At 39.8% G+C, this 14,812-nt stretch overlaps 1 protein-coding gene across 2 annotated transcripts in view; it reads left to right on the top strand.

The window, feature by feature from the left end:
- Nucleotides 1–14,812, top strand: part of SLC2A13 (solute carrier family 2 member 13) — a 156,002-nt gene that overhangs the window by 123,108 nt on the left and 18,082 nt on the right. For both annotated transcript variants that reach the window (XM_082774947.1, XM_082774946.1), the window contains exon 7: nucleotides 2,784–2,909. In XM_082774947.1, the coding sequence (XP_082631073.1) occupies nucleotides 2,784–2,909 (126 nt within the window). The remainder of the gene's footprint in view (nucleotides 1–2,783; nucleotides 2,910–14,812) is intronic.

Below are 14,812 nucleotides of genomic sequence, written 5' to 3'. Positions count from 1 at the left end.
ATATCAGTGCTAAAACAGAGCACGGAAGAAAGCTGGATTGTATGGACAGCAACAACCTCGCCGAAATCTGCTGGGAGTTAGATTTGGAAGTGCTTTAAGTCTTAATGTATATTAACATCTAGGTTTGTTTCCTCTGACATAAATTGGTCTTGTCTTCTGAAGCCAAATCCTGAACTCCCTATATTGCTAATGATAAAAAAATCCTAACATAAGTGTAAAGGGTTTTTTAAATATTTGTCATTTGACTTTCAGTCTGAAAGACAAGCTTCAGAAAAGCTGTGGAAAATAATCAAATTGTGAAAAATAATAATTTTAAATTACTTTAGCTGTTATGAGTAGCTGTGACCTCCGACATTTGGCATCACATGAAATGCAGCAACCTTTATTAAGTCGAACGCCAACTGCAAGACACAGTTGTGCATACTCAATAAAGCCTGAGTTGCAGCTGAACTAACAACCCTATAGACAGACACTGGGATCAATAGTCAGATTTTTTGATTTTTTACTGGACTACCGGGTGGGAAAGGAGGAATAAATGAGATTCCTTCTACTTCACAATTGACTGGTTACCAGTACCCAGCTCTGTATGTGGTTTTATGGAATTATCAGTAAAGTGAGCCCAGTAGGACACAGTAAAGAGTGCACAGTTTAGCGTGCAGTGTTCAGAAGTGGCTGCTTTCCGTGCCAGGAAGGCGTGCTGCATGTACTAGCAACCTGAATCTTTTTAGGAATTCATGTTGTTAAAAGATACTTTGATATACAGCATAACTTGGTTGGAAGGTGTTTTACGATATGAAAATCACATATTAGCATAAATTACCATCAAATATAAAATAGATTATTAAAAATTTATGAAATAAAAAAATACATTTTTTTTTATGTGCTGTCTTCTGTACCTGTCAACTGTGTTGCTCGCTGTCCATTGCTGTCCTAATATTGATTAATGAAATGCAATGAAGTTTCTCTAATATAATATTGGAGTGGTCCTTTCCTTTCATAGTTGATAATTGTGGTTATATTTTTCTCATCTATGCTTGTGAGAGAAGAAAGAAATGCTTACTACTGTCAGATATGATCAACTTCTGCATGAATGTTTTGTTTCATCTCCATTATAAAAAATTATTTCTGCAGTTTATAGCTCTATTAATAAGAGCTAATGTAATGCAGTTTTTCCAATTAAAAAGAAAAAAAAAAAAAAAAAGAGCAAGCTTTCCAAACCTGGATTTGATCTCTCATTTATGGAAGAGGGAGGTATACTTAAAATACATTTAGTTTCTGAAGAGCAGACAATCTGGAAATTCTGCAATAATTTGATAATTTAGAAAGCTTCAGTGTTAAAGAGTACAACATTCTTAGACTGCAGAAAAGTGGGAAAATGCACGGTTCAAAGGAATACATTGTTTTTAATGCTTTCCTAGACTCTTTCTTGCCAACTACCATACAAACTGACCTTATTATCCCACTTTTAGAAACATCTTAGTAAGGAAAGTTGAAATGTCTAGATGTCAAATGTGCTTTCAGACTTTTAAAATCTGTATAATCTGCTTTTCTGATTTAGTTTCTTGTGACTTCATTATGCAGTTACTTTTACTTTTGCTAATAACAGTATAGTTACTTAAGCAGATTATTTCTTTGTTCACTGAGTCATTGTTATAGATGCACACTCAGAATTATTAGGATTATTTCATTGGGTTTGTTGTTACACGTATACATTTTGAAGGTATTTTGGTCACCTTAATTATACATTTCCAGATAATATATTTCAAAGTTTAATTTTAATTTAAAATTTACAAGTTTGCTCCAGGTTATAAAGTTTCTTATGCTTTTATTTTTAACTCCTAAAGTTGTCCCTCAGAATTTATGAGGGACTTTACTGATGAGAGTGTATCTCCAAGTCTCAGATGGCTTCTTGGAAGCTAAACACCCAGGTAGTTTAACCACAGTAGCAATGGTCTTGAGCATCTGCAAGATCTGTGGACGATTGTGCCAGAAGCTTTCAGATAACTCACACTGTATGAAGAGTTTTGGAATGTCTTCATAGTTCACATGCTCGAATCCCACTCCATTTGAGGTAGGTCTTAGACTGATACCTAAGTGAAATATCTGTAGGGCTTTTGGCAGCTAAGCTCCCAGTAGGGTCAGTGGGGACATGGTCAATGGAGTCTGAAGAAGTTTACTGCCTTGTCACTTGAGTCAGTCGCAAGACTGCACTGACCAAACTTTGCCTAAAATGTAAGCATTTCTTCCTCTTTGAGAACCCCAAGGCAATCTGAGACACCTGCATGGAGCTGGCAAGTATGAAGCGCAGGAATGATCTTCAAGAGCACTGTTCACTGCCATGAAGGGCAGGCAGGATGTATTTTTGGGCACTAGATGCCTGTATGTGAATTGACTGCACTCTGTCCGTTAAATATAATGGGAATTCAGTGCCTGAGTTCTCACACGGAGGCGCATGGTGTCATAATTTCAAACTGACTCCCACATCCATATGTGCCCAAATCCTGCTGTTGTTTTTTAAATTAAAATTCATTCTTTGGGTGAATTCTCCTGCAGCCTGATCAAGATTCATTGGGAGCTTTGCAACTGGGCTCACCCTTTGCCAAAACGTGGTACAGAAGATGGAGAAAGCTATTTGTATTCTGTTTTGGGTAGTTTCTATTATCTTGTCTCCAACACTGACAGCTTGACTATGTGCATCCCAGGAATGATTAGGTGGTGCTCTTGGCTTTGACACGTACAAATAAATAAAGTCTTCCTAAAGTATTTATTTCTTTCTCTTTCAGTTATTGTAATGGATGTATGTTAGATCCAGACTGTGGTCTCTGCTACAAACTGAATAAATCAAGTGTTGTCGAGTCCTCGTGCATCCCTGTTGATAAAGATTCTACAATGAAAGCAGCTTGGGGCAGGTATGTCACTTTTCAAGATTTTCTGGTCTTATGATCTACTGACTGTGTATTTTGCACTATTGAGTACACTTTTAAACACAAAATGTTACTCTTAGGATATTCTGGAAGAAATCCTTAGCTATGTAAAGGATGGGTAATTACATTCTAACAAATATTCTAAATAAAAGCCTTGACCCTGGTGTGTGCAGCCAGCTCTGCCCCTTAGAAAGTATGGCAAAAGTGTACTAGCAATTAGTTAAATTAACTTTTCCCTAAGGTTTCCATTCATTTGAAGTGGCATGTTCCCTAGATATACATCTAAAGCCTTCTGAGTTAATTTTCTTTTAAAATGCTTTAATTAAGCTACACTTTTAATATTGGCCTAATAAGGAAAACTAATTACTCTGCTGAAGAATCTAAAATTATAAAAATCTGAAAAGTACAAATTGCCAAAAGCATGCTTTGCAGGCACAGATTTCTGTACTGGGCTTAAAGTGAGCATCGTGGTGTACGTTGCACTTGGGGTGTACAAATGTGTGAATTCACAGAAAAAAAGCTCCAACATAACTGCAAAATATATCACACCTCTTTTTCTTAGGCAGCACAATGATTCCCTGTGAAGTCACAGCAGTTTTCAGGTTTTCCAAAATACTGACTGTTCTTAAGAAATAACTTTGTGAGATGGATTGAAGTCCCATAAGGGCTTTCTTTATCAATACTTTAAACTTGATCAGGGCTAAGATATTTTAAAGAATGGTTGAATGCCATAAATGAATCGTGTAATTATTGCTGATAAATGTTTAATTACTGCTGATAAAACCTTATCTATGCCACCTGCGCATCATAAACATACTTGGGAAATATGCAAAAGTTTGTGTGGTAGTTTGGGCTTTTTTTTCATATGTGTTTCTCAGAAGTAAATTCCAAGTATCTTAGTGGTAGTGAGTCATATTGGGCAGAATTTGGAAGGTATGGAGATATCCACTAATTGTAAAATTGTTAATTAAAAATTACTCTAAAATTGCCCTCATTTTGGTTTCAATACTGTTAGGGTGTTATGCCTCGTGGCTCATTCTATATGCAGAAGAGGGTAGTTTGTGTCCTTCGTAATCCTATTTTAAAAGTACTGGGATCATTTTGTGGCAATTACTCTTTGTTAATAAGTAGCTGTGAAGACTACAATAGCTCATCCCTCTTGCATATTCTGTGACTGTCTTCAGTTGTACATACCTTGCATATTACCTAGTACCCTGATGTGCTCAGCAGCACTTGGACTCTCACGTTTGTCTAGTAACAAATGTCTTCATCAACATTCATTTCATATATGCTGTAGTTTTGAGTACTATGTCTATACTTAGCAAAATCATAAAAGCATGCGCTATGACATAAATGGAAGCATAAACTTGTTACGGATAGTTGATTGATAGAGTCAAACTTTATTTATTAAGCAGTCTTATATAACATGTAGTAAATGTAGGCATCAGAAATCCTTTTATATTCATGATTCAGTCTCACAGCTCCTTGTTGTACAGCCTATTGGAGCAAGTTAGATAGGAAAGAAGAAATACTTCCATTTCAAATTGCAGATTTAAGTATTTACATCTTGTACAATAATTCCATAGTATAAGGACCTTGTTCAAAGTCTTTCAAGCAAAAACTCTACACTTTTAAATTTGTTATATTGGTAGTCATTAGAGTAAAATTCCTGCCTCGAGAAATAAATTCAATGAAATAACTGTATTTCTTTCTCCAAAGAGTATGTGTTCATCCCCATTTCTAGTGTTTAATTCATGAATTTCTAATCTTGTCTCCACCTGGTCTGTGTAATCAGGAAGTTTTCTAGCAAGCTGGTCCTTCAAGCTGTGAAATAGCACCAGGTGGTACCTTCTGTTCCACACCCTGTGGGACAGGCATGCATTTTCCCTCCTTCTCCTCCTTGCAAATACGTGTACTTCTACATAATAGTCCACAGGTCTTGACTTACAAGGGTTCACATCAACATATCCCTCCCTTCTGGTTCCTCAAATGCTGACTCTGCTTCACAGCAAAATCAGTCCCACAAAGAGGATTTCTTCTCCAACCAAGAGGACTGCAGCAGGGAAAACCACGTAGTTACATTTTCATTTGTTCTGAGCAGCAGGGATCTGTGTCCTTCTGCCAGCACAGGGAGAACAAGTGCCTAAGGCAAACCAACTGCACTGGTGAAGAAGTTACGACTGCGCCGATGCTAGATATTGCAACCCCTTCATTTCAGAGTTATGTTGTCACAAGCTAGATTTACAGCAGCGGGTATTTAAAAATACATGGCATTTTTATGATCAGAAACTAATTTAATGGTTTAAAAGATGATTTTCTGACTTGTGAACATCTGCTACACATACAGGGCCACATGCAGCCTCTTTGTATTTTGCCTCCTGTGTATTTTGCTGGTTTAATGCCATCCAGGGTTGGCTGAATGTGTCTTAATGTCTTAAAACCTCCAGAATTAATTCTGGCCAATTTCTTTGGCCAGAAATTTTGCCGAGGGGAGGAGGAAGACCTGGGCTATTTGTCTCGGATCTGTTGGACCTCAGTTTGCCTGGGTATTAGCAGAAGCAGCAGCTCTGGCCGCCTTCCATGCTGTGGGAGGTTCAGAGAAATGGCTTCTACTGCACTCGTGTTAATGGTGCCATGCGGTGCGTTTCTCTGCTGCTGTGCTCGAGCCTGCTTTATTCTTTTCATGCTGGAAAGATGGGAGCTGCAGCCATGGACAGGTGCATATGGTCACATCATATGATGTATGTACAGCCACATAACTGCACCCATCGTAACCCCAACCACACTGACATGCACTCAGGGGCTTGTCTGTTCCTGGTGTGTAACCCACCAGCCAGGTGAGAAGTGCTCAGAGGCACCAGGAGAGATCTCGTTGTATTTTTCACAGCACTCTACAGCCTCACAAGCTGACAGAGAAAGCCCTTCTGTTTGTGTGTTTATAGCTTTGCTCTTCCCAGTTGATCCCAAGGTACTTCCATAACGCTGACATAACAGGCAATGTTTTGACTGTTATCTTAAAATACAGTAATGCTTTTTTATTTGCAAGAAGTTTCCCCAGTGCCAGCCTTGTGTACTAGACACCACCTCTATTTTTTTTGTTGTTGTTGTTAATCATATTTATTCAGTTACAGTATGTTCTAAATTGAGAAGTTATGGAGAAGAGGAGGGGAAAGGAAGGAAGGGAAAAGGAGGGGAAAGAGCAGAGATTTCAGCCTCCTGTGGCTGCCAACAAGGCTGTTTATGTTGCTGTGGGTTGTCATAGGAACCAAGGGAGACAATTAGACCATCCAAATGTTTTTCAAGAAGAATATAGCATTTTGGTTCTTTTGAATATAGAGAACTCCGTGGCCAGCAGTGGCCCCAGGGGAGGAAGGATGCCATGGAAATAGTGTGAGAATAAATCAGACCAAGTCCAAGCCTGGCCTTGAAGCAGCACGGGTAGTGCAAAACTGGTACACTTGCGAGATCATACACGTAAGGCAAAGAGAAGAGATTTTTTTTTGTTGTTGTTATTTAATCGGTTACATAAGCCTGACTCTCACACTGGGATAACACACAGAGGAGCATCTTGTCTGCCTCACCGGCACAGTCAGTGCTTCGCAGCCCGTGGCATCACTGAATCAGTTAACAAACAACGGCTGACGTGCAAACCTGGCTGCCTCCAGCTCTGCCCAGGGACATATAAAGGATGGTTTCAAGACAGTAAGCGAGAATATCCTTAAATTATTCACTTTGTAATAAAAGGAGAAGAGCTGCATCTTCTCTCTCGGTGTTATTTGAGGTTCTGTGTTGGGACTTTGTTTTCCGAGGTCTGCAAAAGTTTGTGTTTGGCAGTTCTGGACAGCTGGCAGTTCTGTTCTCTTCATGAACATCGTATTATAAAATCCCCACAGAGCTGATAAAAAAAGCATTATCTTGGTGTTACAGATGGGGATGCGATGGGAAAATTGCAATACACAGCTCGGGTGGCACAGCAGAGGTCATAAGCAGAGTCAGCTCTTAGTCAGTGCTGAATGTGGAGGAGATTGCATTCAATTCTGCACTTCCACAGCATAAACCAGGATCTAGTTCTTCCCCACAACTTCAATTACTCCCCCAGTGCTCTCAGAAACCTTGAAACTTCTCCCTGTGTGTAATTGCAATAACCCTAGAGGCCAGCCAAGAGTGCTCTGGAAGAAACTTTAAATGACATTAATATTCTTACAGCTGAATGAATGACCGTGGAAGGAAAGGAGCTACTAATAGTGCCTTGACATGACATTAACCTTGACATGAGGATATTGTCAGGACCACAGTAGGCCCGCCACTGCGAGCTAAAAGGCTCTCATGAGTGACTCTGAGCAATCTCCCTCTGGGGAGAAAGATGTTGACTTTATACAGTAAACAATGATGAAGAAATAATAACATCATCTGCAGATCAGAGGCGAGCCTAGAAGCCATCCTGTCCACAAAATTAGCTGGCAGGTCTCCACAGTCCCCTGAGGAGGACGACTGGGAGCAGAAATCTATAAAGGGAGAAGAGCTGAGTGATTTGCTTTCTTCTGCCATTTTTATTAACTTCGTTAGGGGAACATCTTCCTGCCACGGGAGTTTAATGGTTGATGGAGAATCTGGCTTTTGCAAATATAAAATTCTCCTCGCCGAGGACATTGGGTATGGAGGTGAAATATGAGCACCAGGGCCTGTTGCTCACGTCCATCATTTTTTGCATAGCTGTGCCTCAGAAACCTGTTCTGGGGAAAACTGGGCTTAAACTGCATGGGCAATGCAAGGCAGCTGATGTGGCAGCTAAACCCTTCAGGAGAGTTTCCACCACAGGAATGTGCCTCATGGCCTCAGCATTCGAGCCTGGACGCTGACTAGATTCCAGTGGTTTACAAGAAAAAAGAGGAGTTCATTAGCTGGGTTCTCAGACCACAGCCTGGTTTATGTCCACTGGGGGACGTGCCAATCTGTCACAGCCTTGTAAATATTCTGGAGAGTTTTAAATCCATACTGAGCTGCCTGTTGTCTAATCCATAGCAGATGAGAGTGATAGAAGTTATTAGAATGCTTTTTTCTTTGGATCAATGATAGATTTTTTCTGGAAATATCAGGTTCCTTTAGCTGCTTAAGTGAAGAGACGTGAATAAGTTCCTTATACTCGTGTTGCTAGTTGCTATCTTTTGCAGATGCTTTTGCAGTGAGACAAGTCCATTAGCAAAAGTTGCTGTGACTGCTTTACTAATACCAAAAATATGTGTGTGTCTTCGCTCAGTTAAAGACTGAGACCCTATTTTCAGGACTTGGTTGGGCGGGGAGGTACAAACCTCTCCTGTTCCCATGGGCAGGCTGGCACCAGGGAGCGCTCCAAGGATGAAGAACTCCTCTGTCCATGTGTAGACATTGCTTCTTCTGTGATGCAGGAGGGGCTGGTGAAAGATTTTATTGCTGAAGTGACTATTTGGAATCTTTCTAAAATGGTATGGAAAAGCATTACCAAATTCACCAGCAATTAGAAGAGAAACTCGTATTTCTCTTACAAAGTCTTCAGAATGATAAAGATTATGCATAGGATTGTGGTTCTCACATTTGTAAAGTAGAAATGTGATAGAGGGAGTAAATTGCTTCAGGGAACTGGCAATATCTACAGAATATTTACATCTGTGTGTACATCAGCATTGCTGAGAAGAGCTGTCATCATAACCAGTAGTCTTAGTAAAATTTCTGTCTGGACCATGCTAAATGTTTACTAAATTGAAATACTCATCACCGCACTGGGAGCCAGAACACAGAATCCCCCCCCTCTCCCTCCAGGTATCATTTAAGAAAGAAAAACAAAATAGTTGCAGTTTCAAATAGAATTAAATTCTGATTACAGTCACCATTTGCCAGTAAGGATGGAAGTGTGGAACAGCAGGGCTTCGGCACACGGTGCTCTTTGTCCTCTTTGATTAGGAGGACATCCTTCAGGGTAATAATGCCTAATGTAAGCTAGGGAGGTGTGTGGAAACAGAAATGAAAGAAAGGTCTGAAACTGATTACAGTCTTTGTCGGCGGAAAATCTAAGAACAAGGTCTTTTCTGAGAGGGGGAAACTGGCGTAATCACCGTGGTTATGTGGGATGGAGAGGGGTGATTCCTGAGAGCTGGGGAGGCAGAGGAGGAACTTCAGAAATCTTGTGTGCTTATTTTAATGCTAATGGCCAAGGGCAAATAGGAAGAACAGGATAAGGTGATGCAGAATATTGCGTCCTCAGCCGCAGATGAAGCCTGTGCTCTCGGTGACACAGGAGCAGGTAGCAAAATGGATTCAATTTTAATGTTCTGATCCTCTCAGCCACTCTTCCCCCTCAAATCTTTAAGGCACTGTGTTTTTAAGGTCTTTTAAAAGGAAATTATTACATGGTGGGCCTGATAACTTTGATCAGATCTTTTTAAGCATTTAAAAATATGGTGAAATCTAAATATCTACTTAAATAATTTAAATGAGGTTGGACTATTGTTGCAACCCTAACAGAAGATTCAATCCTTTGATGATTCTTTTTAATGTTGGGGGAGCATTTTTTTATAATCTCACTTTATGAAATTATAAGATTTTTGACTGCATCTAATGCCTGAACAATTAAGGTCCTTTGTATATTGCATCTGTATCTTAGGTCTGAAATAACAAGTGGAGCTACATGATAATCTAAACCGAAACTGTTTATGTTCCTTTAGGGTAATTACTTGGGAATTACTATTAATAGCTCCTACTCATTACATCTACTCAACCAATGGCAAATTCTGGATGCAGGAAAGGAAGGACAAAATCCACGCCTCGTCAGTCCTGTTGTGAAGTTCTGATTCTGGAAGCATTTAGTTTATTTGCTGAAGAAAATGTTTATTTGTTGGAGACATCCAGCACAAAATAAGATTTTAAAGCAGGTCTGCTTAGTTTGAAATGCCATTTGGACATTTGTTCTCTACCTGCTTGTAGATATTGCAGGTCGCTGGTGAACCCTGCTTCCAGATCTGAGTCTATATTACTATTTAAGAGGCATTTTGAAAGAAAAACAAGGAAGAGACAGATCCTGACAGCTGTCTGGGTTAGTTGCTGTAGCTACTACTCAAATGGCAAAGCACTGAGGCTACTGGAATGGAAAAGCAAAAGTGGCCCCTGTGCTAAACCATTCCCAAATGCTGCTTTATGTCAGTAAAAAATGTGTTACAGCTATTTAAATGGAAAATATGTTTGAGTCACTGCTCTTCACTGCTTGAAAGTGGTCCAAGGAAGAAGATGCTGCAGCGTCTAAAATCTGAATTCATATCCTGTTGAAGTAAAAAGCATTCTGGTTATTCCAGCCATTCGCTGGCTGAGATGGGACTAGAAGGGAAATAATCTTGTTTCCCATTTAAAAAGCTTTCAGTTGACAAAGGAGATAGATAGGATAGGAAAGGGAAGAAAAAGCATGCCAACATCCATGAGAGAATTGCCAGTCTCATGACAAGGTGCTTAGACTATAGGGATAATTCCTGCAGCCTCTTTCTCGCCCTCTCACAAAACGTACATTGGGGGAAAGGATCTTTTCTCGACTGTAGGAGCCTGCTGCTAATTAGCTTCTTCAGCTGCTCGTCTTTGCAGGGGCAGATGGAAAGGCCTTGCCTCACCCTGCTGCCTCTCCTGGGAGCACAGCAGGGAGCTGCCCCTGGGAGAGGGCTGGGAAGTTCCCCTTCTGCCTTGGAGCCAGAGCAAAAGGGCAAGAGCTTCAAGTTTTGAAGCACGTGGATTATTATAGTTATATTTTTTTTTCTGAGAGAGGAATACTGCCAGTAGAGGTTTTTCTTGTGTATTCACTAATGACTCTGAAATTCAGATTTAAATAAAAATCCTCAGTGAAAATTGTCTCAACAGATTTTTTAGGTTATTACACTCTGAATTGAATTTAATAAATATAATTTTTCTTTTTTTTTCTTTTTTTCTCTCTCTTTTTTTTTTTTTCTTCTTTCTTTTGAGGAAAAAGACCGTTTTAAAGGCTGATTTCTTGGGGAATTTTATTGATAAAGAACATTCACCAGGGTCAAAAACAGCTCTCCTCACAGGAGCTTATACCTTTAACAGCATGCAAAGTCCTTATTTTACCCACCTTTATTCCATAATAAGTAATTCTTCAGCAATCACATCATCTGATATAGTAGAACTGTGATCTCTTCCCTTCTTTTCATAATATGAAAGCTTATTCAGAGGATTTTATTTTTTTTTCTTTTGGGGGAAAATAAATTAACACATTGCTACGTTAGGGATGTTGAATAATTCAGGATGCTTGATGATTTTAATTCATATAAATTATTGTATGTGCTGTCTGCATGTGTGGGTCATTTCCTTGAGAAGGTACCATCACTCCTTCCGTGGCACCAGATGAGCCAGAGTTATCGATTCATTTGATTTAAAGTTGCGACCTTACTTTAACCCGCCGTATCTGTTAATACAGCTAGGAAATGGGCAGTCTGCTAGAGAGCAGGTCGTGCTGCTGAGCAGTGGCACTTCTGGCTTGTAGGCTGTTTGGACTATTTTTTCCCCTTGGCTTTCCACCCCTCTCACGATAGCTTTGCACAGATGATGGTCAGAGAATCATAGAATTGCTCAGGTTGGAAAAGACCTCAAAGATCATCAAGTCCAACCTTTAACCCAGTTGATGAGAGAGAAGTCTGAGGTTTTGCATGATTATTTACTCCTTAAGACCTGGGATTAGAGTGATGTATATGCCCATTTACCACACTTTCTTGGTAAAATAACCGCTGTTAAAAAGCACTTATTTATGTAAAGTTCATTTTATCTGTCAGAGGCCAAGGAAAATAGGAATTATTTTGATTTCTGCTAAGTTCTTCTACTGTCAGATACCAGCATTTGAATTTAATGTAATAATGAGAGCCTCGGTATGCAACGTTTATGAACATCATAAGCTAGAGAAAGTGTAACCTTTTATAGTTTCTGTATTTTATAAAATTCCTTGCATTTGCCATAGGTATTGTACCCACATGCACAACTCAAAGCAGAGTGACACTGTATGTTAAATGGCTGCTCTCACAAATGGGATGTAAAATAATTGCCTTGTTATAAGTGGTCTGTGGGTATTTTTTTAAAAATCTCCTTGGGGCTCCATTTTCAGTTACAGAATTAATGATTTCCAGAGCATTGACCAGGACTGACAGCTGAGGAATCATTCTTCATATAGCTCCCTTGGTTAATTTAATTGAGACCCTCCCCAGTACCCCCTGTATGGAAGGGATGTGCTGCCTGCTTTTACCTTATGAAGCTGCATTTTCTCTGAGTTTTTTAGGGCAAAGACATTGCCACCTACTGGCATCAGGGAAAAGCTAGTTTTAAAAAATGCTCTTCCACAATTTATTTAAGGAAAGAACACAAGGTCTTCGTTTCCTAGTCTAGATGGATTTTGATTGTACTGGCAGAAAAACTGCTGCTGGCAATAGTTAAAATGCAAGACTTGCTTCTAAATTATGGTTACAGCAATTGAACGTAACAGTTCAGTACTTCAGCTGCAGGTTGGACAAAACATTATTACCAGAACTATTAACATGTAATTTTTCCACATATATGTCAGTAACTAGAAACAAAATAAAGTGTGGAAGTGCTAAAAAAGGCATGCTAATACACGTAATACTGATCTGTGTTTTAAGCTTTTTGTCCTTACTTTTTTGTCCTTCTGCCCAGGTTTAACAAAAGAGCAGATTCAGAAAAGTATTTTTACCCTTCTGCTTTTCTCTTCAGTGGAAATTTCAGAAGGATAAAAATTTTATGTGCTAGATCTGTAACTCAGTATAATTTTGCCAGCATTTCCCACCTGTGGGTTTGGGGTAGGATTTTTTATTTATTTGACAGCAAAGTCTCACCGCTCACTTCTAACTTCATATACCAAATCTCAACACAAAAGCATATTTTTCACAATTCTTTTGCACATCTAAAATTTTGGGGTAACTAGAAGCAATATGATTTTTTCTGTCTCTTTATTGCTTGCTGGAGTGTTTAGAAGCATTCAGAAAGATAAGATTATAACACTGAAATAGAACCTATTTCATTTGGAGGTGAACCTCCAGTCAATATTTCTGTCAAGTCACGTTCAGACTGAGTTACAACACCCTGGCTTTCTTTGTCTTTGGTCTTTTCTGACCAGGGTCTTAGATTTACTGTAGGCAACTCTAACTGAAGAGATACTTTTAAGGTGTTGACGGCATTCATCTGAACAATACTGCTGGTATTGCTGACACACTGTGAACAGCACAAACGTGAACGAAGAGTACTTGTAAGTGCAAGGAAGATGAAGAAGTGTGGGTGGGATTTGTCTTACTCAGCTTCAGATGTCTGAAATGTTGACCTTGATCTCTCTTGTGGCACCTTGACTGATGGAATAAAAGATGCTGGTCCATATTGTTCTTTCTGTGCAGCTGGCCTTTGCCTGTGTTTTATAGAACAGACTTTGTTCCATCGTGCTAGCAATTCTTCCACACTATTCTGTTAATATTTTAAAGGAGAAGTTTTAAGAGAGTATCACAGATTAGTCATTGCTTTTGATATTTTTATTAATATTTAAGCGTAACCCTTTTGCACAGAGATTAAAAATCCTTCCCCTCTCCCTCTTCTCCTCTAAACTCAGAGCTGGGCCCTGTGCTTAGCCCGTGCCAGCATGACTTACCAAGGCAATCTGTCCTCGTACAAAGTAGGAAAGAGGGGTCTGCTCACAGAAGCACCAGTAACCAGGAACTTGTAACCAGAAGAACTTTACAATTCTAATTATGAGGGAAATTAAATGTAAAATTGGATGGAAAAAAAAAAAAAAAACAACAAAAAACCGCAAATGAGATTAAATATCATGCAGGGATTTATTTGATAGTAAACTTGCATGAAATTCTAAAATGCTGCATTTTATATCCTAATTCTCATATCAATTTCCTTCAGTAATTAAGTATTAATGCTGCAAGGTGATAGAATTGAAGAGACTAACTGCTTTTACATATGGAAGCAGAAACCAGGAATTCCTGAGCTCTGTGACCCTGTTTCTGTCAGTAATTCCATACAGAGCCCTGTGCATGCTCCCTCAGCTCCCAAAAACCTGCAAAACCAGTGATGACTCCAAATATCCACAAGACAAAAAACGTGTGGCAGGAGCAGCAGAAGCGCCCCAGGGTAAGACAGACAGCACTGAGTTTGCGCAGCAGAGAAATATCTGATGTGCTTTTCTATCACAGACACTGAGATACATACAGGCCCTGCTTTTCTGAGCACCATTTTCCTGAAGGAGCTGGAACAGAATAAAGCCTGCCTGTCTGCAGGCACCAGTAGGTACCAAATAATAACGTGGGACAGGCCAGTGGAGAGTGCCCAAATCTGCTTGTTTTCAGGTAGAAACCACAGCATGGTGTAGTTTCGCACCAGGACCCCGCTGGGGTGTCAGACAGCCTTCTTCCAACTCAAAATTATCGCTCCCACATCATTAATGAGCAGCTCATTTCTGAGAAGTAAGGGAAGCCAGTAACAGCTGGATGAACGCACGTGTGAGCGCTCCTTGCTGGAGCAGTTCTTCTAGAAGTGAGCTTTTTCTGTATAGCCCCAGGAACTCACTGGGCAAGCTGTGAAGCATCTTCAGGGGTCACAAGGAGTCCGTGAGTCTTTCCCAACCCTCACTATGGCCAGGAATGAATAAACAGTTCACTTGGTCTACAGACTGCCTCCACAACACCTTTTAGCTGTTGTGGTGCACAGATAGCTTTGTGCTCCTGTTAATACTAAAAATTGTGAGTGATTGTCCCCTTGTACGTGGCACTGGTGAGACTGCACCCTGAGTACTGCATTCAGCTTTGGGTCCCCTTGTTACAGGGAGGATGTTGAGTGTGTGCAGATACGAGCATCAAAGC

Source organism: Aythya marila (assembly GCF_965140915.1).
Source record: "Aythya marila genome assembly, chromosome: 1".
Classification (NCBI taxonomy): Eukaryota; Metazoa; Chordata; class Aves; order Anseriformes; family Anatidae; genus Aythya; species Aythya marila.
Note: the sequence above shows the minus strand (reverse complement) of the source record. Positions and strands in the feature narration are given on the sequence as shown.